The sequence below is a fragment of the Archocentrus centrarchus genome, chromosome 17 (assembly GCF_007364275.1).
Source record: "Archocentrus centrarchus isolate MPI-CPG fArcCen1 chromosome 17, fArcCen1, whole genome shotgun sequence".
In the NCBI taxonomy this organism is placed as follows: Eukaryota; Metazoa; Chordata; class Actinopteri; order Cichliformes; family Cichlidae; genus Archocentrus; species Archocentrus centrarchus.
Window position 1 is genome coordinate 13,927,410 of NC_044362.1, and position 25,480 is coordinate 13,952,889.

Here is a 25,480-nt window from a genome sequence, read left to right on the forward strand (position 1 = left end):
CACACATAAGAAACAGTCAGATGCTGCTAATCAAATTGCCATGATTCATGATCAGCAAGTGTGAGCATCTCAGAAGTTTGAGTAGTTTGCAGGTCTGGTGCATCCAGGTGTATTAACACAATGTAATCTGTGAAAACTTATAAGGTCATTTCCAAATAATCTGAAATCCATCATTCTACAGTGATAAAGATTATTCACAAGTGGAAAACATTCAAGACAGCTGCCAATCTTCCAGGTGTGGATATCCCAGTAAATTTAGACTTTGCAATGCTCAAAGAAACTGCAAAAAAACAAAACAAACAAAACAAAAAACAAACACCAGAGCTACATCTCAAACTCTGCAGGTCTCAAGTAGCAGCTTAAATATTAACGTTCATAACAGTACAACTAGAAAAAGACTGAACAAGTATGGCTTATTTTCCAAACATGTGGAATGTTCAGATACAACCCTGCAGGGGTTCTGGAACAATGTACTGGCTTAGTGTTGTGCTCTCTGATGAGTCTTTCTTGGATTTATTGACCAACAGCTGTTTTTCTACAGCAATAAACAGCATGGGGGAAAAAATGTTCATGTGGTGCAGATGCTTTGTGGATGCATAGTTGCTGTAGCCTGTGCTGAGGGTGTGTAAATGCACTCAATTATGTTTACTCATTTGTTATTTACAATGGATATTAATGTTGCATTTGTTGTATATATATTGGGTCTTAAATTGTTAATGTCTGTCTTGTCAGGGTGGCATGCTAACCTCCACATGGTCAGTGAAATGAATGTTTACATTTTTGGAAAAATATTTATTTATTCTATATGCTATAAATACAGTTTATATGTTTCTGTTTAGTCAAATAACACAATACAGTGTTGTGGTTAAACGTTTAAATTTAGGATTAAATTAAACTAAAGTTTATTTGTATTTAGAAGACTGCTATAGAGTTTTTCATGGTCCTTCTGTGCCCTCTAGTGACTGGTACAAAATAGAGCCCTCCACTGGCCCTTGGTGGCTGTAATTACTTGATTACTTTTTCAAAGCAAGATCAAAATGAAGATGTTTGGCCACACAGCATATCAGCACAAACACCTCATAGCAGCTGTAAAGCACGGTGGTGGAGGGGTGATTATTCTGGTTTGTTTTGCAGCCACAGGATCTGGACGCCTTGCAGTCATTGAGTCGACCACCATGAACTCCTCTGTATACCACAGAAATGTGTCTGACAGCTAAAGCTTGGTCCAAAGTGCGCTAGCTATGCAACAGGACAATATTCCCAAGCATTGCCAACAGAATGATTGTAAAAGAAATAAATCCAAGCGTTGCAGTGGCCCAGTGGTAAAAGTCCAGCCTGAAATGTTGTGGTGGGACCTTAGGAGAACAGTGCAAAAACAAATGCCTCAACAAACTGAAGCAACACTGTAAAGAAGAGTGGGCCAAAATTCTCCCACAGTGATATGACAGGCTGATAAAGTCACACAGAAAACAATGACTTCAAGTTATTGCTGCTAAAGATCGAAGAAAGATCAGGAAGGCAGCAGGTCCGGATGTAATCAGCTCCAGACTGTTCAGGAACTGTAGAGACCAGCTCTGTCAGGGGGTCCTGCATATCTTCAACCTGAGCCTGAATCTGGAGAGGGTCCCTGAACTGTGGAAGACTTCCTGCATAGTTCCAGTGCCAAAGATTGCACACCCCAGGGAGCCCAACCACTATAGTCCTGTGGCCCTGACTTCTCATCTGATGAAGACCATGGAGAGGCTCATCCTGCACCACCTTTGCCCACTGGTGAGCTCAGTGCTGAACCCCCTGCAGTTTGCCTACCAGCCCATCATCTACCTGCTGCACAGATCCCTCTCTTACCTAGAGCAGGCGGGGAACACTGTGAGGGTCATGTTCTTTGACTTCTCCAGTGCTTTCAACACCATCCATCCTGCACTGCTGAGAGGGAAGCTGGAGGGAGCCGGAGTGGACAGGCAGCTGACTGCATGGACCATTGACTACCTCACCAACAGACCACAGTATGTGAGGTGCCATGACTGTGTGTCTGATGTGGTAGTCTGGAGCACAGGGGCACCGCAGGGCACGGTCCTCTCACCCTTTCTGTTCAGTCTGTACACCTCAGACTTCAGGTACAACTCAGACCATTGCCATCTACAGAAGATGATACAGCCATCATCGGATGCATATCAGACGGGAACAATGAGGAATACAGCGGGGTCATCAGTGACTTTGTCGACTGGTGTGAGGCCAGTGCTCTCCAAATCAACGCCAGCAAGACGAAGGAGATGGTCATAGACTTCAGTAGGAAGTCACCCCCCTACAGCACCGGTGAACATCCAGGGAAAGGACATCGAGACAGTGGTCTCTTACAAGTACCTTCACCTCAACAACAAGCTGGACTGGATTACAAACACAGACGCACCGAAAGGGACAGGAGCAGGATTGACAAACTGTGCTGGGATGTCCTCTGGAGTCTGTGGTGGTGGTGGATGAGAGGAGGATGCTAGCAAAGCTGACATGCATTATGGACAACCCCTGTCACCCTCTGCCTGAGACCGTGGGTGCGCTGAGCAGCTCATTCTGTCAGAGACTGAAACATCCTCGCTGCAGGAAGGAGCGCTTTTGCAGGTCATTCATCCCAACAGCAGTTAGACTGTACAACACATCTTGATTTCATAAGTCTTTACTCCACTGCAATCACTTTACACACACAGTGTACTTTTACATATAGTACATATACATTTTATTTATTTACACTCCCACCCATAATGCATACTGTGTATGCTGTACACAAATTACCTGCTACAAATGTATATAGTGTTTTGATGTATATGTGTGTATATGTATATGTGTATTGATATATATTTTATGTATATAGTGTTTTCTATTTTATTTCATTTTATTTTATTTTATCCTTCTTCTCTGTACTTGAGCTGCCGTAATACGCAAATTTCCCCATTGTGGGATCATTAAAGTCTTATCTTATCTTATCTTATCTTATTTTAAAGGTGGTTCTAGAAGCTACTGAATCATGGGCTGTACTTAGTTTCTCACATACTGCTTCCTCATTTTGGCTTAACATTTGTTAAATAATGACAGTGTCATATGTCACATGTTGTTGATCTCAGGTTGCATTTACCTAACTTTCAGGCCTGATAAGGCCCAGATTTTTTTTCTTATTATGTGCTGATCTGTAAAACCTTAGAACTGACAGAGGGTGCACTTTCTTTTTACCATGACTGTGCACTGTTCTGCGGATAGATGTTGCGATAATATTGTTATCCAGATTTTTTTTGTGGCTACAATAGCTGACAATTGTGCAATGATAATCTGGTGTTGTGACAAACAGTTTTCAGAAGGACTGCTTTCTGAACATTGTAGTGGATCTGCCATGAAACCTCCAGCAACACACTGAAAAGAGGGCAGGTTAAGTTAGAAAATGGCTTATATGATGTGCTATTGATTCCAAATATTTTGGATTGGATTGGATTATTTACTCCATCACTGGGTTTAGGTATAGACTCACGCATTTTTATTTTATTTTTATTTATTTTTTTGTCTACAGGACTTTTAAAAAAAGGCAATGGACGATAACTTGATAAATTAAAGCGCCAGGTGATGTAACAGGCGCCACACTTTAGTGGGTAATCCAGCCTTGGATATGAACCAATATATTTCTTTCAGAAGCAATGAATGGAAATTCCTGGTGGCCATATTGTTCATTGAGTACATTACTCCCCCCACCCCACCCCCACCCCTCACCCCTCGAGCCTGCTACTCACCAACCGTGACGTCAGGGCGGCACGGCGCGGGAGAGCGCGTCCTCACGCGGAGGTTGCTGCTGCTGAAACAAGATGGCTGTGCGCGCAGGAGGAGCAGCGGCACCGGCGGAGGAGGAGGAGGAGAGCTGAGGCAATGCAGAGGAGGAAGCAGAGGGGGGGCGAGGAATTCACTTCTGTGTGTGTCTTGTCCTGCCAAAAGAGCAACAGCCCCACAGAGAAGGAGAAGATACACTTCTGAGATGGTGCTGATTTGTTTCCGTTACCTTTTACGGTAACGGGCTTTGACGGTTTGAGTTTGTTTTTTTTCTTTGGAATTTTTTTTTTTTTTTTTTGTAGCCAACAGAAATCACGGAGCACTGAGTAGAGGACAGCCGGGGACGCTCACACCGCTACCAGAGATGTCCCTGCTGTGCGTGGGAGGTAAGAGTGGAAATGAAAGAGGCCGTGAAAGCCTGTGTGTTTCATGTTATTGAAGTATCTCTAACTGCACCAGCTGTCTGACAGAGCCTGCGGGCTATCAGCTCCCAGCAAAAGTGTGTGTGTGTATGTGTGTGTGGGTTTGTGCTGAATAGTCATTAAATCTCAGAGCAGCTCCTCTATTCCTTACGGAAACAACACGTTTATTGTGGGGAACACCGCTGAGATACTTTTACCAGCACTGTTTGTTTAACGCTGTTTGTCCTCACATGTGTCCTGCATTATAAAAGAGCAGTCGTGACTGTTTGTAGTAGAAAACACTAACGGGCTGTTTTGACTTTCTATAAATGAAGACGGGGAGAACCGCTCCTTCATCTCCCCGCTCGTACTGTTGCGGATGCCTGGTGTAGCCTACGTGTGTGTCATCCACTTCATTCATTCATGCGTGGGCAGTCCAAAGAGAGGGAGGAGGAGGAGGAGGAGGAGGAGGAGGAGGAAGACGAGGAAAAGCCCCTGCCGCTGCCGCACCCCTCTCCGCCGCCTCCTCCTCCCCGCCGCGCTGGCGTACCGTGAGGGAATACTGGCTGTCGGCTGGAGGTGCGCGTCACTTCTGCGCGTTTTCCCTGAAGCGATGCGTCACCTCCTCCCACCAGACTCCCCGAAAGCACCTGATGCTGATGCTGTTGCCTCTCAGCACGATGAATAAGCATCTGCTGTGGTTGCTCATAAACGGACACTTCCAGCTTCACATCCAGGGCGCGGTGAACGCACACGGGGAGGGGATTGGAGAGGTGCACGCTGTTGTCCTCAAGTGCGTTTTCGGCTTACGTTTGGATGGATAGATGGTGGCTGAATCAGCAAAAACGCCCCGCAACCCCCCCCAAAAACTCAGTAGAGACAGTAGTTCTAAGTTGTAGAAAATGCCAACCAGGAATCTCAATCATTTGCAATTATTAACCTGCACAGTTCTGGTCTTTGAGATACTATAAAATGATGAAAGATGCCAAATAGAGCTGAAAAAGAAAAGAAAAGAAAAGAAAGTTAATTGGCACCTGCTTACACAGCTAGATGGGAATTCTGATTTTAGACCCAATATACCCTTGTCATGGTAAATATATATGACTTGTAAAGAAAGCATAGAGCACCCACATGCACAAGTGTAGGACCTACTAAGTGGATTAGTGTCACCAGCAGCGCTTTCCCTGCTGTAGCAAGTAAAACTGTCTACCATGAAAATGTTCCTGCATCATCACATTTGCCTAAAGCTGACAGCAGCATCTTTAAATCTCATGATTTGTCCGGTATTCAGTTTTCAAACCACTAAATATTTGTCATTTTTGCTTGAAAATTCAGGCTTGTGTCAGTTTTCCAAAACTGTGACTAATTCAGCCTATTAAACTGATCAGGGACTATGGTGTATTATAGGCATACAGTATATTTGAGCTCTAGACATTTGTCATAGATGTGTTAGTGGTAGCATAAGAACAAAAGAGAAGTTAAGTGGTTTTTAAAGTCACCTTTGATACGTCAGGCTTATCATGGATGCTAGCCCACCTCATCTTGTCCCTCCAGATCCACCCACTGACTGTTCCTGCTCTGAGTCAGTCGCAAGTGTCATTAAGACGCTGAGCTTTATTCATTCATAAACACTGGCTGCAGCTGTCAGTGTTGGAGTCTACGAGAATTGGCAGCGGGCCCTCTTTCTGTTCCGCTTACATCATTCATGCTTACCTGACTGGAGCTATTTCTGGCCTCCACAGTACTTCGTGCCTCTCGAATAGGCAGCATTTCTTTGGCGCATCTGCCGACCAAGCAGAATTCAGACACTGATACAGATTAACTCTGAAAAACTTGGCTTCTTTTCCTGCAGATATCCCACATGCTGTACTCTGAAGTCCACTTATTCTCCCTGTCCTCTTGCTTTGGACACTAAATCAGGGAACTGACACTGTCAGCAGTTGCAGGGACTGCTGTAGATCTCCATGTATAAGTGATCCTTCAGAATAAGGCGCTGTCTATCTGTCTCATGTCATCCCTCATTTTTGTCACTGGATGGCTGAACTCAGCTCACCCACAACCTATTTTATATTCCCTGACAGTTCGAGTTTGAAGTGTTTGCTTGATTCCCTGTCGAGTCTCTGTTTTCTTGGCAATCTGCTTATGTCACATAAGTCAGACTTTGCTGTGTCAGAGGTACTTCCCGAATGAAGTTTCTGCCTAAGTTTCTGGGCTGCGCAAAATTTACTGTTGGACATGTTAAATTGCGCCACATATCCTCTTTGTTAAAGAAAACCTGGCACATTTCAGCTAGATGGAAGTCATTTATTCTCATGATGACTGTAGAAAATCTTTGACCTCAGCCAGTGTTAAGACTTTATATCCACCACTGTAGATTAACAGCTATTAATAATTAATCACGAGTAAGGTACAATAGTTGACATAAGATAATAATAGACATATTCTGATCAGATTGACATATCTCAGATTTTTCATACTGTATTATATCTGCCTAATGAAGTGTCATTATTGATCAGTGAGCCTGTCCTCATTTCCGGGGGAACATCAAGGTGACAAATCTGACCCAGCAATTGTTACTATGTGAGTGTTACTTGCTACTTAAGTGCAGATTGAACCCAATGTTATAGTCCATTTCTGTGTGAGAGCTACAGGCATATACTGTATAGTGAGTGTGTTTTTGGTGGTTGTGCTGACAGCTTAGATGGCATGCAGCCCTGATAAAATGTTGTTTGTAGAGTATTTCTCATCATAAGGCTCGCTGTCAGAGAGATTTATGATCGTGCGCCATCATTAAGCTTCAGCTTTCTGCCACTGAAACTCCAATTCGCTTTTTATTGATCCTCCTTACATACCGTTACATTTCCAGTGCTGTGTTAGTGTTGACATTAAAACACAGCAGGAAGCAGACTCTGATGGGGTCTGCCCAAACATTGTAAAGATCTTATTTCATCTCCTTGATGCAATATTAAATAATTTCATTTTCTGCTCTCCTCTTCTGGAAGAGGCATGTCAGAGCAAAGATTTTTAATGTTATAGTAAATATACTGACCTGTTGTGTGTGTGTTCTTAAATTTGTGTTCAACATAAAGAATGGAGGTGGGGATTAATATTGCTCTCATTGCTGCAGGTGTTTGTGAGCACTTGAGTTTTTGTGTGCTGTATGAGTGGAGTGAGAAATAGAAACATTGTTTTTAAAAAAGTGCTTTGCTGACTCAGGCTGGCAGCTTTTATTTTGTGGTGGCCGGTTTTGGTGTGGACAGCAGACAGTGGAGAATATCGTGAAGTAAGTTGTGAATTGGTGTTAATATTACGTTTTTTTTAAAGGTGTGAGAAAGGCACAGATTTGGTTGCATAATATAGCGAGGCGTTTTATTAACATGTGCACACACATGTTTTGTGGGGATCTGCATGGTGGAGAGCAAGTGGGTAGTGGAGCATTAAAAATGTATGGGAGTTACGTCAGGGCTGGTAAAAAGGTGGTGCAGAGAGATTGAAAAAAGCTCCAAATGATTGTGTTTGATGAAGGCAGAAATGTTCCCTTTGAATGCTTGTACAGTAAACCACATTTTAGCCATATAACTTAGCTCTTACATTATGTTAAATACTACATTACCAAATCACTTATTTTATATTTGTTTTTGCTCTGTGTCCACTACTAGTAAATATGCAATTAATACAATTATAATTTGGTTTTCAGTTTAACCTTTCCACCTGGGAGCAATCAAAGCACTTTCTTATTGTAAGACGTATTTACCCAGTCATGCAAGCACTTTTTCCCTAATATTCACACTTGAATGGATGCACAGAGGCAAACTTGTGGTTCAGTATCTTGCCCAACTAGAGGAGCCAGGGATTGAACCACTGATTAGTAGATGACCCACTCTATCACTACAGCTGTGATTGGGCGCAATCTTTCAGTGAATATGCCTTACTCACTTAACTTGATGCTTAATACAGCTGTGACTCAAAAGCAACTCTGTGGTGCTTCAGTTCTTCCTCATCAAATTTGGTAGAGTTGCAACTGAGAATTTAAAAAATGTGTCCAACAACAACACCAGCTTTAGAGTGAAGTAAAAATCTTAATTTGGTTTGGTTTGGGTTATTTTTAAAATTGTATCCTAGCTTTGATTACATTGGTGTTACAGCTGTAAAGCTGGTACTGACTTAAGGTAGTGGTGTTAGCCTGCAGGGCAGAACTGGCCATTGGATGGCTTAGTAAAGTGTGAAAATTACAGAGAAAGACGGAGGTATTCCAAGGAATTTAACTGCACAATTGCACCACGAAGCATTGTGTTGCAAACGGTGAAATGGGTGAAAAACCATATTTGGTAACTTCAGTGGGCATCCAAATAGGTCTCCCTCTCCTCTCCCCTCTCTGTAGGTCGTGGATTTCTCAGGCTACTCCACAAATAGTGACATCACGGCATCCATCTCCCAACCCCAACTCTAACCATATGGTTACTGATATTGTAACTTCATTTACCTTGATTTGCATCAAAAAAATGTGTGCCATTACTGATAGGCTAAGATAAGCCAGATTTTATTTACCCCAGACTTGATAAATACTTTTGTTATAGCAGTTAAAAAAAAGAGTTAAACACAGCTTTTTTTTGATAAAGTTTAAAATTAGGGCTGGATCAGGTGACCCTGAACCATCCCTTTTTATGATGCAATAGGCTTCGGCTGCTGGAAGCTTCCTTTGATGCACTGTTTCTTCTTCACTCCTTTTCTTTTGTATGTTTATACGCCACCGCTGCATTTAATCATTAACAGTTATTAAACTCGGGCTCTCTTGCCTGTCTCCCTCCCCTCACCCCCAACTAGTTGCAATAGATGGCTGCCCCTTCCTGAGCCTGGTCCTGCTGGAGGTTTCTTCCTGTTCAAAGGGAGTTTTTCCTTTCCACCATCACCAAGTGCTTGCTCATAGGGGTTGTGTGATTGTTGGGGTTTTCTTTCTAATATTGTAGGGTCTTTACTGTACACTATAAAGCAGCTTAAGGTGTTGTTTTGATTTGGCGCTGTATAGATAAACATGTAACCAATGGCTTAAATAAGTAGAATGATATAGAGCTAAATAAAATAAAAACACCAAATGAAAAAAATCTTAATGTGGTAAAAACTAGTCTGAAAACCTGATATTTTCCAATCTGAAAATAAATATGATAAAATAAAAGTAAGTGAGAGCAGAATTAGAAATAGCTTACTAAATGGAGTAATAGAACAGGTTGCTCATTGTCTGTTGTGTAATTGAAAAACTCATTAAAGGTTTTGTTTTTGTTTTTATTATGCAGTAATTTTACTGGTCTAACCCATGAACTAAAATGAGTTGGATGTCTGTGCTCTATCGTATCCGTGTATTTGCATGTAGCTGCATTGTATTTGCTGATTCTGTATCCCACACTGATGAAACTCAGCAGGACATCCATGTTTTTCCATGCGCTGTGTGTCCCTGTGTTTTCTGGCACATAAGAAAAAGCACTCAGTTCAAGTCTGGATGATTAAAATTTAGCTTTCTTGAGTCAAGACTTGTGCAGTATGTGGATGGATGCTGCACAGTCACTACAGATTCCATCTGATAGGAAAGTATGTATGACTATTTATTAAAAATCTTATAATGCATACGATTTATTTATTCAGATTTCACGTTCTTTGTATTTTACCAAAACTCAAATTGTTGTTGTTTTTTTTTCTTATATATCACAAACATCCCCTTGTTGTCCGATCTCAGCGTAAAAGCTAAAAACAGCAGACGCATAAGTGTGACAACAGATGGTGTTCCTGTGTGTCACTGTGTTCCTCTCTGTGTTTTCACAGTGAAGAAAGCCAAGCTGGATGGACCCCAAGGTAAGACCTGAGAGCCTGGAAATATCATGAGGTGTAGGGGCAGAGACATAAATCTCTGTGCACACCTTGCAAAGTGAAAGAACAGAGGGACAGGAAGTCATTCACTGTGTAGAAATACAGCCAAACAGAGGGACTTCCTTATTGTTTTTCATTCCAAAACATCTATTTCTTCTCCCCTTTCTCCTGGACAGAGAAGTTCAACACGTATGTGACTCTAAAGGTACAAAATGTGAAGAGCACAACTATCGCTGTCAGGGGCAACTTGCCCAGCTGGGAGCAAGACTTCATGTTGTGAGTCCTTTAACATCTTCTGATAAAGCTTCCTCTCTTTCTCTTTCTGTACTCCCCTGTCCATCACTGCATTCTCTTTTCATCCACCCATCACACGCTCAACTTCAGCTACTTGAGTGCTTTCATGATGTTTTTTTTTTAAATCTCAGCCTTTCTCCAGCCCTCCCCATTTTTTTCCAGTCCTCCATCCCAAGTGCCCTTTATCCCTGTATTGTTTCACGTATCTCTTCCTCTCTGCCTACAACAACTGCCTCATGCTCTTTTTCATCTGCGCTCCCTCGATACCTCTGCCCCTCTCATCCTTATTCTCAACCTTGGCTCCTTCCCAGCCCCTCTCTCCTCTCCTCTGTCATTTCCTCTAAACACATCTCCTGGATCTTTATTTGCTCAACCTCTCCTCCACATCCTCTCTGTATTTTATAGTTACCTCAGCAGCCCTTATATTTACTCTTTGCAATCAGTCTCTCATCATTAACGGTCTTCTTTTACTTTAAAATTTGTTTTATTTTTGTTTCAACCTCTGAAATATTACACAACACTGACACAACACTGGGGTATTTCGCATATAGAGTGATCCAGTGAGGTACTGATAGAGGGGCAGCATATGGGTGATAAATGGTGAGAATCACTTAGCATGTGGGATGCAGCAGGCAGGATTACTGCGGCGTCCTGTGCATCTGTATGATGGTTGGAGGCGTTGAGCATTGTGCTGGGGTTGCATCAGTGAAGCTGTGTTATGTAATGTTTGGGCTGCAGAGAGTGCCTCGTGCCCTCCTTCAAACTGTCTTTAAATGACTGTGCCCCCTCAGTCACCACCATGAATCAAACAGGCACTTTTCTTAAAAGGAGTCACCACGGAGATGGGAAATCCACTCCCTCCATTTCTTAATTAAAGTTCCCACTTTCTCCCTCCAGGCATGCGATACAATCACCTCCTCCACTGCCTTCATCACATTCTCCCCCTCCCTCCCCCTTTTTATGCCTCACTCTCTTTTTTTCTTTCTGTCCTGCTGTCTTGTAAGTGTTTTATGGCCGGCTCTTTCAGGCTCACTCCCATAGAGACATGTCTTAAATTTGTCATAGTGGAGCCCACAAGTAATTATTGTGCATTGTGTGAGTGTAAGAAAGCTTGTGTTTGTTTAATGTGGGAAAAATATTCATTACTTAAGCAGAAGTACTTCTAAAACAATGCAAAAATCATTCAGTATCCTATTTGGTGTCAGCAACATGAAAGCATGGATCCATCCTGCCTTGTATAAAGGGGTCAGGCTGCTGGTGACATGACAGTGAGTTCACTGTACTGAAAATGGCTTCCACAGTCACCAGATCTCTTCCAGGAGAGCATTGTTTTGGATGTGGTGGAACCAGAGCTTCTCCAATTTTTAATTCTTTATGTAGTAGTGAATACTTTTACTTTGTCCACCTCAGCATATTATTTAAACTACTAAGAACTCGTATAAACCTGAAATATATGGAGACTTAATTGAACACAGGCTTTATGGAAGGGGTCTAACCACTGCGGTTTATCTGTAAACAATGTTTTGCATTTTATAAGCTAATCATATGTTCTGTAATAAAACAAAAAGTGCTGCATTTGCCTCTGTAATGCTCTTAACCCAGCTGACACCCATTTCTCCTCGAAGGAAAATTTATTCAGAATTTCAAAAATATTTTTAATCAAAAACGTATTCAAGACAATTTCAAGAACGTGTGAAACTCTGACACCTGTGTCACAGTGGTTTCTTAAGTCTAAAGAAGCTTGAAATTATCTAAATCTGTCTTTGGATTTTGAACTTCTCTCCCTTTCTTTCTCTTCGAAGTGAAATTAACCGCCTGGACCTGGGTCTGACAGTAGAGGTGTGGAACAAAGGGTTAATCTGGGACACCATGGTTGGCACTGTGTGGATTCCACTCCACAGCATCCGGCAGTCGAATGAGGTTTGACGCTAACCACCATCACAACTTCAGAAATATAATCAGGCAGTGGCTGAGGACTCCTAACTCTGATGTTTGTGTAATGCAGGAAGGTCCAGGGGAGTGGCTCACGCTGGACTCTCAGGTCATCATGGCTGATAATGAGATCTGTGGCACCAAAGATCCCACCCTCCACCTGGTGTTGCTCGATACACGCTTCGAGCTGCCTCTAGGTGAGAAATCAATATTCACACATCAAAATCAGAAACTGTCAGTTGGTGGGAGAAAATGAGTATTTGAAACTACAGGAAGTCATCAGTCCTGTAGGCAAGGGGGGAGGGGGGACGGAGCAAATAAATTATGTCTGTTGGTACATTTTCACAGCAAACAGTGATAAATAAGCACCAATAATCTCTGACTGATTAATTAAGCTGACCTACTATTCAATTCTGTTTGTGAGGACAGCGTGTGTGGATGTGTGTTAGGGAGGGGAGTATTTGTGTGCTTCTCTTCTCGATGATCAAGCTGTGTTCCTCTTAGCATTGATTAGGTGTCATTTTCATGCCATTTCCCCTTCCTGTAGTCGATATTGTACACCTGACTCCACAGTTTGTGGACCTGACCTATTTATAGGGACTTGGCTTTAGGCCTGTTAGTGGAAAAGGCCAGTTTTCAATGTCACTGTATTTTAGTTAGGCCAAAGTTTCCAATCTGGGTCAAAAAATATTTACAGATGGGCTGTTATACTGTACTTTGTCTTCATTTGGGTCGACTTTGTGACATAGAACAAAACAGTTTTTAGGCAGACAGTCCTGTGAAAACTATTTTAAGTGCTTATCTAGGTGAAGCTCTGTTTTTGCTGTGTTTGTACCTCAGTTTTTCTTTCTGGTTGTTTGCAGATATCCCCGAGGATGAGGCACGGTACTGGGCCAAAAAACTGGAGCAGCTCAATGCCATGAGGGACCAAGATGTAAGCTGTTACCCAGTTTGGTTTAATATCCCTGTGGCATATCTTTACTTTTTAGGAACAAGCCAACATGATTAATTGGGGGGATATTTTGCACTTACAAGATGAAATCCAACATTTTCTATACTTCTGTTTCATTATTTTTCAATGATCTGGATGCTCTTGGCTCCAGTATTCATACCAGGAGGAACAGGAACGCCCTCTGCGTGCGCCAGGAACCCAGTGCTGTAAGTAACCAATTACTGTTTATACACATCAGTTTGTGCTTAACAAGAGAATTATGCATCTATCTTTTGACATATAATTAGATTGCTTAAATTCAGTAGATGCATTGTGTGTGTGTGTAACCACACACGAGTTGTTGAGCTTTGGGAGGGGGGAGCTGGATAGCTGCACCGTAAAGGGATCGATGGTGTTATCAGATATCCAGAGGTGAGCTCCTCCAGGGTGCCTCTGCGTTTCGACCATTAGGCCCGTCTGCAAGGCTTGCTGAGCCAGCTGTCTGGGGCCGGTGGAAAAGCTTTCTATTCAGCAACACCATCTTGGAAATTTGAAGTGTTTAATAGCATGAAATCATGTTAACATTTTAACACCGGTGTAAATCATGATCAGTACTGACACCCTTCTGTTTCACTGCAGGTAACTGGAGTCTATGGGGAGACCAACAAAGTAAGTGTACATACACTCACACTTTCGAAATTGTGTTGACTCTACGAGCCATCATTAGATTTGAAATCAAGCAATATGATCAATGGAGTGCTGACTTTGAGCTTCAATTTGAGGTCCTTTTCTTGTAGTCGTATATGTCAGGTGAACAGTGTCGGAGCGAGCAGTGAATCTAAATGAATTTTCATTTGTAGCAGTCACAGCATTACAAACTAACATCTCATTCCAGTGGCAGTGTTCTTTCTCACTGGAGACCTCAGCAGCTTTGTTGGTAAACAAAAACAACTTCCATTAAAAAACAACAAGATCTATGAATTATTTAGAATAATTTGGGTGTACCAGCCCTTTAACATCAACCATTGTTTTATTTATTTATTTTTGCAGTAAAGCACCACAATGATAAAACAAATCTATATCTCATCACTGTCCAGACATGAAAATCTACACAAAAAGTCCCCTTTGACTCTCTACCTTCCTGCCTATCGCTTTCTTGCTTATTGTGATTAGCAAATAGTCTTATATAAGTGCCTTTCAGACTCACCCACACAACTGCAGCGATTCATCTCTCTTCACTTGGAAAAAAAGGAAAGGGGGGGGGGGGGTGATGGATGTGAGCTGATTGGGGGGGGGGGGCAGAGACAGAGAGTGAGACATGTGGGGACATGGTTGAGGTGAGTTTGATGCCTTTAATTAGCGTTTTTAACACACCCAGGCGGACGAAGATGAAAGTGCGAGTGGTGCAGTGGCTGGCTCCATCAGCGGCTTTCAGAGAGCGAAAGATGATGATGGATAATGATAAATGATTAATAGATAGCTGGTTTCACTTTTGACTGCTTCAGCACTGTTGGAAGTCTGTCATAGCTTCCCTCTGGGATTTTTAATCTCTGATCTATGGACACCACAGAAAAGTAAAGTGTTTCCTCGGCATGCGGAGCAGATTTACATTCAGCTATGATGATGAGACTCAGAAGGAAAACGCTGATGTTCATCATGTGTTTCATGCTTGAGTGCACTTTGAATGATCTGCAGTCTATGGGTCCAGCAGGGGTTCAGCAGCTCGTCTCTATTATCTGTAATTACCATAGTGCTAAAGATTGGTTTAGTGCTCTTATCTCTATGCCACATGACAGTTTCATCATTTTCATGGCATGATAATTTCTTCTTCTGGTTTTTTTTTTCTTACCATGTCTATGTGTGCTCCTACATAGATGAAGACCAAGATAGTGCTGTGGATGACAGAGACAGCGACTACCGCAGTGAAACCAGTAATAGCATCCCCCCTCCCTACTACAGCACATCCCAGCCCAATGCCTCTGTCCACCAGTATCCTATCAGCCACCAGCACCGCAGCTCCAGAAGCTTCTCCTACCCGCGCTCTGGCAATAGCCACGACCTCGACTACCACCATCAGAGAACTGTCAGGTGTGTTCCTGCTTCAGTGTGTTTAAGACAGACACAAAGGATTGTGTCTTTTCCAGCAGTAGCACAATTCACATAAAGTTTACAAAGGTTCAAAACATTAAATCTGTGAAGCAAAATATGAAGATAGATCAAAAAAGTGACTGTTTTTCTTTGAAGTTTTGCAGCTTAGACTTAGTAGTTAGCTACACTTTAGACTAGTAGTTAATTAGACTAATGAATTAACAAACTAACTGCTGCCCATCTGAATGTCATAGTGGTGAAACCTTTGAGTTAGTGCTATACCCTGCCTGCCAGATTAGATGTGAACTTTAGCTAAGCTATAACCAAATTTTTATAGCTGAGATTTTGGCCTTCTATAGTAAGAAAAGGCACATGTGTTATTACAAATATGGTGGTTCTGTTTTGTTTAGGTGCCTCGGTAAGCCACGACAATGTGGTAATGGGCCAAGATGGGCAATACTTGGCACCTAAGTGGAATTCAGCCATGAATCATTAATGAATTCACATCCACCTGTGTTTTTCCTGCTGTGACAAGTCAGAAAGTCCTGTTAATGAATGAATACGGTTAATGAAATTGTGCCATGCCTTTGGTGCATGTGCAAGACTTTCATTGTTTTTTTTTTTGCAGACAAAACACTATTTCTCTTTCAGAGTTGTTTACAATACTATTAAACTTCTCAACAGTTTCATATCACGCACAGAGTTAGAATGAAAATATACATTCACCCATGCCCTAGTTTATGAATTATTCAGCTGGCAATCTCATGGTCAATACTGCACATAAGATTAGCTGCCTCTGCGAGTGTATCAGACAGGACAACCTCATCCCCGCCCATCCTTCTTCATCTCCCCCTCTCGGCTCTCTGCACTCCCTCCCTCTCTGCACTTCTGTTTTGTCACTGTGCTCTTTACTGTCTGCCTCTCCCTCATTCATCCTCCTTCTCTGTGCCTCTATTTTGTTCGTAATAACCCCATTCATCAAGAAGCATGAATGTGTTTTCCCTTTTTTGTTGCATTTCTAGATGCTTTTTCTTTTTCCTTTTGTCAGCTTTTTGGGGGCCTCTTACCTTTCTGTTCTGCTCTATTTCTTGCTACTTGTCTGGTACTCTTGTAGCCCCAGTGCTTTTCATTGATTAGCCATCAGCATTATTTCTGGCTGCCCCAAGACATGTAGAAAAGGTATTTTGTAGGGCTGTCCAACAGTGTATAAGCCATAAAGAGCTCTAATAGAGTGCTCTGTAAGCATTTGTGAGGTTATGGTTCGCAAAGGGACATTAAACTATTTATTTTACATATGCCTAGATACTTATTATTATACATGCAGTAATAACGTAAATGAAAGTCTATGTTTATTATAAAACTGTAATGCTTTTCTTAGTACCTTGGGTACTCTCCTGGGGATGTTGCTGTCTTAGATTTTTATTCTCTTCTCTTCTCTTCTCTTCTCTTCTCTTCTCTTCTCTTCTCTTCTCTTCTCTTCTCTTCTCTTTCTTCTCTTCTCTTCTCTTCTCTTCTCTTCTCTTCTCTTCTCTTCTCCCTTCCCTTCCCTTCCCTTCCCTCCCCTTCCCTTCCCTTCCCTCCCCTTCCCTCCAGTCCCACTGGGAGTTATGCATCATCTGCAGAGCTCAGCCGGTGCAGCAGTCAGCTGAGCGAGGAAGACTATGGGGGTGAGTACGGGGAGAGGGACCCTTACGATGAGAACGACTCCTACCACTCCTGTCACTCCTCTGTTAGCTACAGTAAAGGGTCTCCAGACTGGGACCCTGATGAGACCCAGGGAGCGTATAGCGATGAGGGTGGCTACAGCAAAGACGGAGGAGAAGAGGCTGCTCTGTACGAGGAGGATGATGGAGGATTGTTGTATGAGGGAGAAGAAGAAGGCCTCTATGAGGATGAGGAGATGATGTATGATGATGAAGACTTGTACAATTTGGATGGGACCCTCAGTGAGGACATGGAACCTCCCTTCACTCCCACTCCAACATCAACCGCCCCACCAACACTTGATGTATCCAACTCTAGGCCCCCTCTAGAGAAACAAAACTCCCTACACCAACAGCAGCCTCCTGCTCAACCCTCTGATCAGTCCAACCAGTCTAACCAGTCTCATCCTTCTAGCATGGCACCAACAGCGCAACCCCCTGGTGGTCAACAAACAGCTCAACCACCTAAACAACCCCAGACCCAAACACAGCCCCAGCCACAGCCAGCTCCTTCTGCCACTTCCTTCTTCTCTATGGCCAAACCTCTAACAGCTGCTGTCACAGGCTTGGCTTCTAGTTTCCTGTCTTCTGTTCCCGCAGCTCAGCCTGCTCAGTCTGCTCAGTCTCACCCTCCACCCTCAGTTGTACCTCAGCAAAACCAGTCTGCTACAGCTAACTCTGTCCCTCCATCTCACCCAGCCACTTTGGCGAACTCAGCCTCCCAGCCTCCCTCCAGTGCAATGGGCACTTCATCTGAGCAGACCCCATCTAATATCAATGACCATCCCACCCAGTCAATGTCATTTGAGGACCAGGTTCCCAAGTTGGAGGAGGAACCGTGGCTAGAGCAGGAAACAATGTTGGAGGAGGAGGCCAGAACGCCCCCAGCTCAGAATGAGGATAACATTCCTACGGAGGAGAAAGAGGAGAATTTGGAAGAGAGCAGACCCCTGACCACACCTGAGGAAAAAGAGATGCCACCTGAGAGGTAGGAGTGAAGGTTCACCGGAAATAAGATCAATTAACTTAATCAACAAAAAAAAAAAAAATAGATTAAGGGGAAGAAAAATCAATAGAAGTGTGTCAGCTGAAAACATTTTTTATTAAAAGTCCAATTTTTCTTTTAGTCCGGCAGTAAAAGAGGAGCCCAGAGAGCCAGTTGACCCAGCAGTCAGAGCCAAAGAGAACTGGCACAGGCTCTACAACAAGGTCTTAGAACAACTTCGGGAGGTAAGTGCACCATTTACTCCTAGTCCCAGCTCTGATGGAGCCCCCCCCCTTGCTCTGAATTCCAGTCCAGCCTACTGCAACAGTCCGCTCAGCTTCCTGAGCTGCACGCCTGATTCAGCTCCACCCAGTCATATCAAAGATACACCTCAGTTCCTGGGACTCTAAAGTGTCTACCAGGTCTTTGAAATATGAATGTGTTGTGCATTATTTATGTGTAGAGACAGGGTACATACACTAACTTCTTGAGTTCTGTTTTGATAGTGTTTTATGCAGACTTAATGTGTTTCATATTCTATAATTGATACCCTTTGGCGTCCTTAAAATAAAAATACTTGGCAGGGAGCAAACTTCATATTTCAGCTTGGGTGCAGCTCCACACCACTGTTTGACAAAAACTGCATGACTTAGCCGGACACATTAAGTTTTGCTTGGCCAGTTTTCACTTGCATATTTTATTTATATATTATGTTGCTGTTCATTACGTTTGAATTCAGTTGTGCAGAGAAATAATCACTTGCTTCAATGTTTATGTTGATGTGTGTCACGTTATGTTTTTGTACATTTGGCTTCCTTCCCTTCTCTTTTATTTTATTTATTTTTTTGTTTGTTTGTGCCAACCCGCTATGTTTTCTTTCCAGTTTCATGTCATTGCCATAGTGACACTCACATGCACTTTTCTCGGCCATCATTGGAGCATGATGACAGGTAGGTACAGCCTGAATGTGTTGCTTGAGAGAGAGAAGGAAATGCATCCTGTTGCTAATCTATAGAAACAGGCACCTTCACTTTGTTCATTCATTCACAACAATTTGACCCTTTTTTGTTGTTGTATCTTTTAAGAGCTGAGCAGTCTGTATATGAACCACAGACTTTCTGGTTTTCCAGAAACACATTTGAATCGAAAGTTTACATAAATCCATAACATACATTATCAATAACCAAAACCAATGTATGTATCCTGCAGTTATTTATTGAATAAGTGGTTTCTCTTGGTTCTAAATTCTGCTGCCTACAGACAAATTTCATTAGTTTTATTTCCCAGCTGTACAAAGAGAACAGTAACACTGTAATTTTTACTGACCCGTCCAACTTTCAAACAGCGATACAACAATGCAAAATGGGATAAGATTTAAATGTGAAGAGTTTAATAGAGCAGTTTCATAATCAGGTAACTTTCAATCTAATGCTGCTGCATTCATACCGTATATCAAGGCTAAAAAACCCAATACAGGGACAAATTTCAGATGGCTTTTTCATCTTTGACATTGCTTCTCTTTCTTTCCCAGGCTCGAGGAGAGACCTCCAACTCGCTGTGGTTTGGTAAAGGAGGGTGAGTCGTTTATGTTCCTTTAGATGACAGTGTTTTAGTTAGGTTAATGCAGTAACCTCAGAAATGAAATTCAATTAAAGTTATCCTCAGTTCACTGGAGTTAGATTGTCAATCCTGTTTTAGTCAGTAAATCCTTTGGTCTGTTTCATCATGGTCCACAGGCTCATTCAGCTTGTGGCATTTAGTCAGTAAGTACCGAACGGTACTGGGCTGCCCTGATTTGGCTGGCATTTGTAGATGAGGCAGATCTCAGAGTTAAACTGAAGCTGCATGCTGAAGAAGTGCTAAGTTAGCCAAATAGAAACCCAGCAGTTAAACCTACTGTAGGCGTGTGGAATGTCATGCCCACTACTTTAGATGAAGCAGCCTGAGTAATAAGACTCTCCAGTGAAGTCCTCGACTTCCTTAGCATTAAAAAAAGGGACTGAGATAAATCCATCACCCCCTTTGTTCCAAAGCACAATTTCATAATGAGACATTTTGATGATAGAATTATAAATATTGATGAGCATATACATAAATGTGGAATGTTTTATGCTTTAATTTACAGAATGGGAGGTGCCCTATATAGTATTGACAGCATGCCTGACCTTCGCAAGAGGAAAGCCATTCCTCTAGTCAGAGATCTGGTGAGAACCACCATTAACACACACGCGCGCACACACACACCTGTACTGAACAAGTTTTTTTTAATAATCAAAAGTGAATTTGCTGCAACTGTAGCCACTGCAATTGCTGTGCTTGATTTGTTCATAAATTAAATGCTTGTATATCAGGACTTAATCAGTGTACTTGCGCTGTTCTCTTCAAGAGTTCAGGAAATGCTTATACAAACACAGATCATTAAGACTCTTATAAATCACTAATTTAAAATTCCTACTTTTGCTCACATCTGTTTTTGTCTCTTTCCACTCTCCTCTTGTGTTTCATCATTGTCTGGCATCATTAGGCGATGGTAAGTTTGTGTTTTGTTCCTCAAAGAAATCAAATATAAAACTCCACGCAGTAGTGGCACACTTGCAAACAAGTTTTTTTTGTATTTGCCGTCTCAGTCTCTGGTGCAGAACTCGCGTAAGGCTGGAATCACCTCGGCTATGGCTTCCACCACACTCGGCAATGAGGAGCTGGTGGGTTTTCTTCCTCACGTTTATTTGTCACGATTAACTTCAGGATCTTTCAGCATTTAATAAACATCTGCATTCAAACTTGTGTTTCTTTTCTCTGCGGCACTTGCAGAAGGTTCATGTTTATAAAAAGACCCTGCAGGCTCTGATCTACCCCATCTCCTCCACTACTCCACACAACTTCGAGGTGTGGACAGCCACCACTCCCACCTACTGCTATGAATGTGAGGGACTGTTGTGGGGCATCGCACGTCAAGGCATGCGCTGCTCAGAGTGCGGCGTCAAATGCCATGAAAAGTGCCAGGATCTGCTCAATGCTGACTGTCTGCAGAGTAAGGGCACACAAAATTTGGCACTTGTGCACATAGGCGTAAAACATACACATCTCTCTCTACTTCAGCACACACGCACCTGGTTGTGTGTGCCCAAACTATTTTAGCTCCTCCTGTGTATCCTTCTGCCCGATTGACATCCCATTATTCTTGTCCTCTAGCCACTCTCACTTTCTCCTCCCTCTTCCTTTCCAATTTATCTCCTGAGTAATGTGCTGTCATACCCCTGCCCCTTTTCGCTCTCCCTTCTACCCATAGGCTTTGCATCCATACTGCTTTGTCTAATTCACTTTCACAGGAGGTTTCTAATTTAGTTCCCATACTCATCTTAGACTCAGTCTGTGCAATGCACAATTAATTTCCAAAGTCCAAAGATTCGTGTAAGATCTTGATCCCGGAAACATGTACTGTTCTTTTTACTGTCAGCTGACTACTTTTTCCTGAGTAGATTAATGGTTAAGTGGAGTCACTTTCTGCTATGGTATTGTGAGATTTGGGGGTTTGACTCCTGACCAAGAAATGTCTTTCAAAATTGATCTGACGCTATCTTAACTTGGTGCCCAGTGTTAAGGAGATATATTACAGTGAAACAAGAGATAATCTACTGGGCCAGTGGGCCATATTGCCTACTACATATATTTACACTATCAGCTATTCTTTGTGCGTCCCTTCCTTCATTTTTTCTGTCTCTTCAGGAGCTGCAGAGAAGAGCTCCAAGCATGGGGCAGAAGACCGGACTCAGAACATCATCATGGTCCTGAAGGACCGCATGAAGATCAGAGAGAGGAATAAGCCAGAGATCTTTGAGCTAATCCAGGAAGTGTTTGGCCTCGACAAAGCAACGCATGCCATGCACATGAAACAGATCAAACAGAGTGTGCTTGATGGGACCTCGAAATGGTCAGCAAAAATCAGCATCACAGGTAAATTTAAATATATATCACTTTTTCCCTTATCTGAAGCAAGTGTTTAAGAATAGAGGGACTTGTGTTGTGCAGATGTAAAGCCCAGAGATGCAAGTTTGAATCACATAAATAATATTTACATGCTGTCAGTAATTTATGTTTTGGATATTCTGTAGATGTAATGCTATCTTGCAGTTACATTCTGAATGATTTAATATAATGTAATTATAAAAAGACATTTTTGTACTTGACTTGCAATTTTTTTGTGAGAGAGAGCTGGCTAGATGTTTGTTCACTTGTACCTTTATCTCTCACCTCTTCTTCAGTGGTGTGTGCCCAGGGCCTTCAGGCTAAAGACAAAACAGGCTCCAGTGACCCTTATGTAACGGTTCAAGTTGGAAAGACCAAGAAGAGGACAAAGACCATCTATGGAAATCTCAACCCTGTCTGGGAAGAAAGCTTCCACTTGTGAGTACACTGGAAAGCCTGTCAGTAACAGTTTCAAATGCTAATAAGCTGTTTTAAGTTACAACAATAGACACTGAATCATTAAGAGTTATAGCTCAAAAACAATTGTTGAAGATGCATTGTTCTATTTTTTTATGTCACTGTAGTTTGCCTTAATTTCCCCTTCCAACAGGGTCTTTCTCTGCATTACAGTTGCCAACTTCTTATTTTTTTTCAACCATTTCTGCCCCTCCTTCATCCAGTGAATGCCACAACTCATCCGACCGCATCAAGGTTCGTGTGTGGGACGAGGACGACGACATCAAGTCTCGTGTGAAACAAAGGTTCAAACGTGAGAGCGATGACTTCCTGGGTCAAACTATCATCGAAGTCCGCACTCTGAGCGGGGAGATGGATGTCTGGTACAACCTGGGTGAGTTTTTTATGGGACAGGAGAAAAGGGGATCGTGAATTAGAGATGAATGAGAGGAGCAACAAGTCAGGAAGTGATAACGGCACAAGAAACAGATAATTGAAGTGCTTGTCTGCTGTAGATAGAAGAGATTTCAGCCAACTAAGGAGACATATCTTACTTTCTCGTGACAGACAAGAGAACAGATAAGTCTGCTGTGTCTGGAGCCATTCGGATGCACATAAGCGTGGAGATCAAAGGAGAGGAAACGGTGGCTCCTTACCATGTCCAGTACACCTGTCTGCATGAGGTCAGTGAGTGGACTTCTAATGGAAATCCTCTAAATGTCTTTGCAATTATTTGAACTATTTATTATATCAGTTCCAGTCAAGTTTAACTGTGGGCGGCACACAGTTAACACTGACATAAATGGGCACACTGAAGTCTTATATTGAGATTTTATCCTGCTGATTAGATGGATGTATTTATTTTTTTTACTTTTTAATGATCTGCAAATGTTGCATTCAATATGCTTTATCAAGTAATTTCCTTGCTATTTAACTGCTATTACTAATACAACTACTACTGCTAGTAATAATGTAAACAATAGCTTAGTACATAAAACCGCCCTTATTTTCTCTTTGTATGTGTTCAGCATCTGTTCCAGTACACCACTGAGGAGCAAAATGGTGGTGTAGTAAAGATTCCTGATGCCAAAGGAGATGATGCCTGGAAGGTGTACTTTGATGAGACAGCTCAGGAGATCGTGGATGAGTTTGCTATGAGATACGGAGTGGAGTCCATCTACCAGGCCATGACGTTAGTAACCCGGGAGCTTAGAGGATTGAGCAGAGGGAGGGAAAATCTGAAATGTTTGAAAAGTGAAGCGTTGATCTGCTTTTAAATGGCTTCATGAACCACACAGTACAGCTAAATCTTAACTAGACAGTGTATTTTCTTATTGGTCAATACAGGTTTATGAGAAGCAAGTAAATGTACTGAATGTTTGGTTTTTTGTCCTTCCCACAGCCACTTTGCCTGCTTGTCATCTAAGTACATGTGCCCAGGAGTACCAGCTGTGATGAGCACCCTACTTGCCAACATCAATGCTTACTACGCTCACACCACCCAGTCCTCCAACAATGTTTCTGCCTCAGACAGATTTGCGGCATCAAACTTTGGAGTGAGACCCAGAAAGATTTTGTCCCTTTCTATATGTGACTATGCACTCACCAGACACAATATTAGGTACACTAGCATTGGCTTCGACCTCCTTCCACCTTCAGAACTGTTTTAATTCTTCATGGCACAGATTCAACATGGTGCTGGAAGCATTTCTCAGTAATTCTGGTCTATATTGACATGATAGCATCACCTTGTTGCTGCAGATTTGTGCAAATCTCCTGTTTCTGTGCTCTGTTGGATTGAGATCTGGTGACTGTGGAGCAGAGCTGGATATTTTCTCTTTTTCAGACCATGCTCTGTAAACCCTACAGATGAAAATCCCAGCACATCAGCAGTTTCTGAACCAACAACCATGCCACGTTCAAAGTCACTCACATTCTGATGCTCAGTTTGAACTTCAGCAGGTCATCTTGACCATGGCTAAATGCACTGAGTTTCTACCATGTGATTGGCTGATTAGATTTTTGTATTAACAAGCAGGGAAAACAGTTGTACCTAACAAAGTGGCCGGTGAGTGTATACAAGAGGAATTATATGCTAATTGAAAAATCCTATACTAAAGAAGATAACATCTCTCTTTAACACCCTTAAAAATGACTGGCTCAGTTAAATATGTCCCTGCTTTGTTAAACGTGTAGTCAGCTGAGCATCATCAGATCCACTCTGGATTTGCTTAGTCAAATAGTAACAAATAATCCTCCAGCCGTGCTGTGTTTGAGAGCATGTTTGTTTCTGCATCTTTACCTCTGTAGAAGGAGAGGTTTGTCAAACTGCTGGATCAGCTGCACAACTCCCTGAGAATTGACCTGTCCATGTATCGGGTACATACTTCTTATTTCTATTATAAAATGTGCTGAACAATTTGATCCTAAATTAAATACTGCTTACAGGTGTTTCTGTTTGTCAGTCTCTTGCTGCCATTTTTCTGCATACATACATCATTTTAAGAAGAGAGTATGCTTTTAAGCCACTTTGACATTTTTTTTTATTTGCTGTGTTTTCAGAATAACTTCCCAGCCAGCAGTCCTGAAAGACTACAAGACCTCAAGTCTACTGTTGACCTTTTGACTAGTATCACTTTTTTTAGGATGAAGGTAAGATTTCTTTTTTCTTTTCTTTTCTTTTCTTTTCTTTTCTTTTCTTTTCTTTTCTTTTCTTTTCTTTTCTTTTCTTTTCTTTTCTTTTCTTTTCTTTTCTTTTCTTTTCTTTTCTTTTCTTTCTTTTCTTTTTAACATAGTATAAATATCAGTACTTTCTAGAAAGTAGCCTGAAGCACAAACTAAGAATCAGCCTCATCAGCATAACCCTATTTAAACTTAAGCTATTAGCACTGAAACACTCTGATGTGTGTGTGTGTGCCTGTTTTAGTGTGGCTGCTACTGTACAGAGGTGCCATTTGTGCAGTTCAGTGAGTTGATGGTTAAAGTCCCAGTGAGAAAACCCTCCTGCTGCGTGTGGCTGGTAAATGCTTTGAGGAGTTTTGACTTCAGCAATATGCTGTTTAAT

At 42.1% G+C, this 25,480-nt stretch overlaps 1 protein-coding gene across 2 annotated transcripts in view; it reads left to right on the forward strand.

Moving 5' to 3' along the window:
• The first annotated feature begins 3,856 nt into the window (after nucleotides 1-3,856).
• Nucleotides 3,857-25,480, forward strand: part of LOC115795490 (protein unc-13 homolog A) — a 33,768-nt gene continuing 12,144 nt past the window's right edge. Inside the window, exons 1-24 of one of the 2 annotated variants that reach the window (XM_030751437.1) lie at nucleotides 3,857-4,187; nucleotides 10,017-10,046; nucleotides 10,238-10,337; nucleotides 12,158-12,275; nucleotides 12,361-12,484; nucleotides 13,151-13,221; nucleotides 13,391-13,445; nucleotides 13,858-13,887; nucleotides 15,093-15,306; nucleotides 16,900-17,997; nucleotides 18,137-18,239; nucleotides 19,526-19,569; nucleotides 20,120-20,198; nucleotides 20,519-20,524; nucleotides 20,622-20,696; nucleotides 20,806-21,025; nucleotides 21,721-21,948; nucleotides 22,257-22,398; nucleotides 22,641-22,810; nucleotides 22,984-23,099; nucleotides 23,445-23,608; nucleotides 23,819-23,972; nucleotides 24,727-24,795; nucleotides 24,979-25,068. In XM_030751437.1, the coding sequence (XP_030607297.1) occupies nucleotides 4,166-4,187; nucleotides 10,017-10,046; nucleotides 10,238-10,337; nucleotides 12,158-12,275; nucleotides 12,361-12,484; nucleotides 13,151-13,221; nucleotides 13,391-13,445; nucleotides 13,858-13,887; nucleotides 15,093-15,306; nucleotides 16,900-17,997; nucleotides 18,137-18,239; nucleotides 19,526-19,569; nucleotides 20,120-20,198; nucleotides 20,519-20,524; nucleotides 20,622-20,696; nucleotides 20,806-21,025; nucleotides 21,721-21,948; nucleotides 22,257-22,398; nucleotides 22,641-22,810; nucleotides 22,984-23,099; nucleotides 23,445-23,608; nucleotides 23,819-23,972; nucleotides 24,727-24,795; nucleotides 24,979-25,068 (3,522 nt within the window). In that variant the 5' untranslated portion in view covers nucleotides 3,857-4,165. The remainder of the gene's footprint in view (nucleotides 4,188-10,016; nucleotides 10,047-10,237; nucleotides 10,338-12,157; nucleotides 12,276-12,360; nucleotides 12,485-13,150; nucleotides 13,222-13,390; nucleotides 13,446-13,857; nucleotides 13,888-15,092; nucleotides 15,307-16,899; nucleotides 17,998-18,136; nucleotides 18,240-19,525; nucleotides 19,570-20,119; nucleotides 20,199-20,518; nucleotides 20,525-20,621; nucleotides 20,697-20,805; nucleotides 21,026-21,720; nucleotides 21,949-22,256; nucleotides 22,399-22,640; nucleotides 22,811-22,983; nucleotides 23,100-23,444; nucleotides 23,609-23,818; nucleotides 23,973-24,726; nucleotides 24,796-24,978; nucleotides 25,069-25,480) is intronic. The other variant, XM_030751438.1, reaches the window with a different exon arrangement.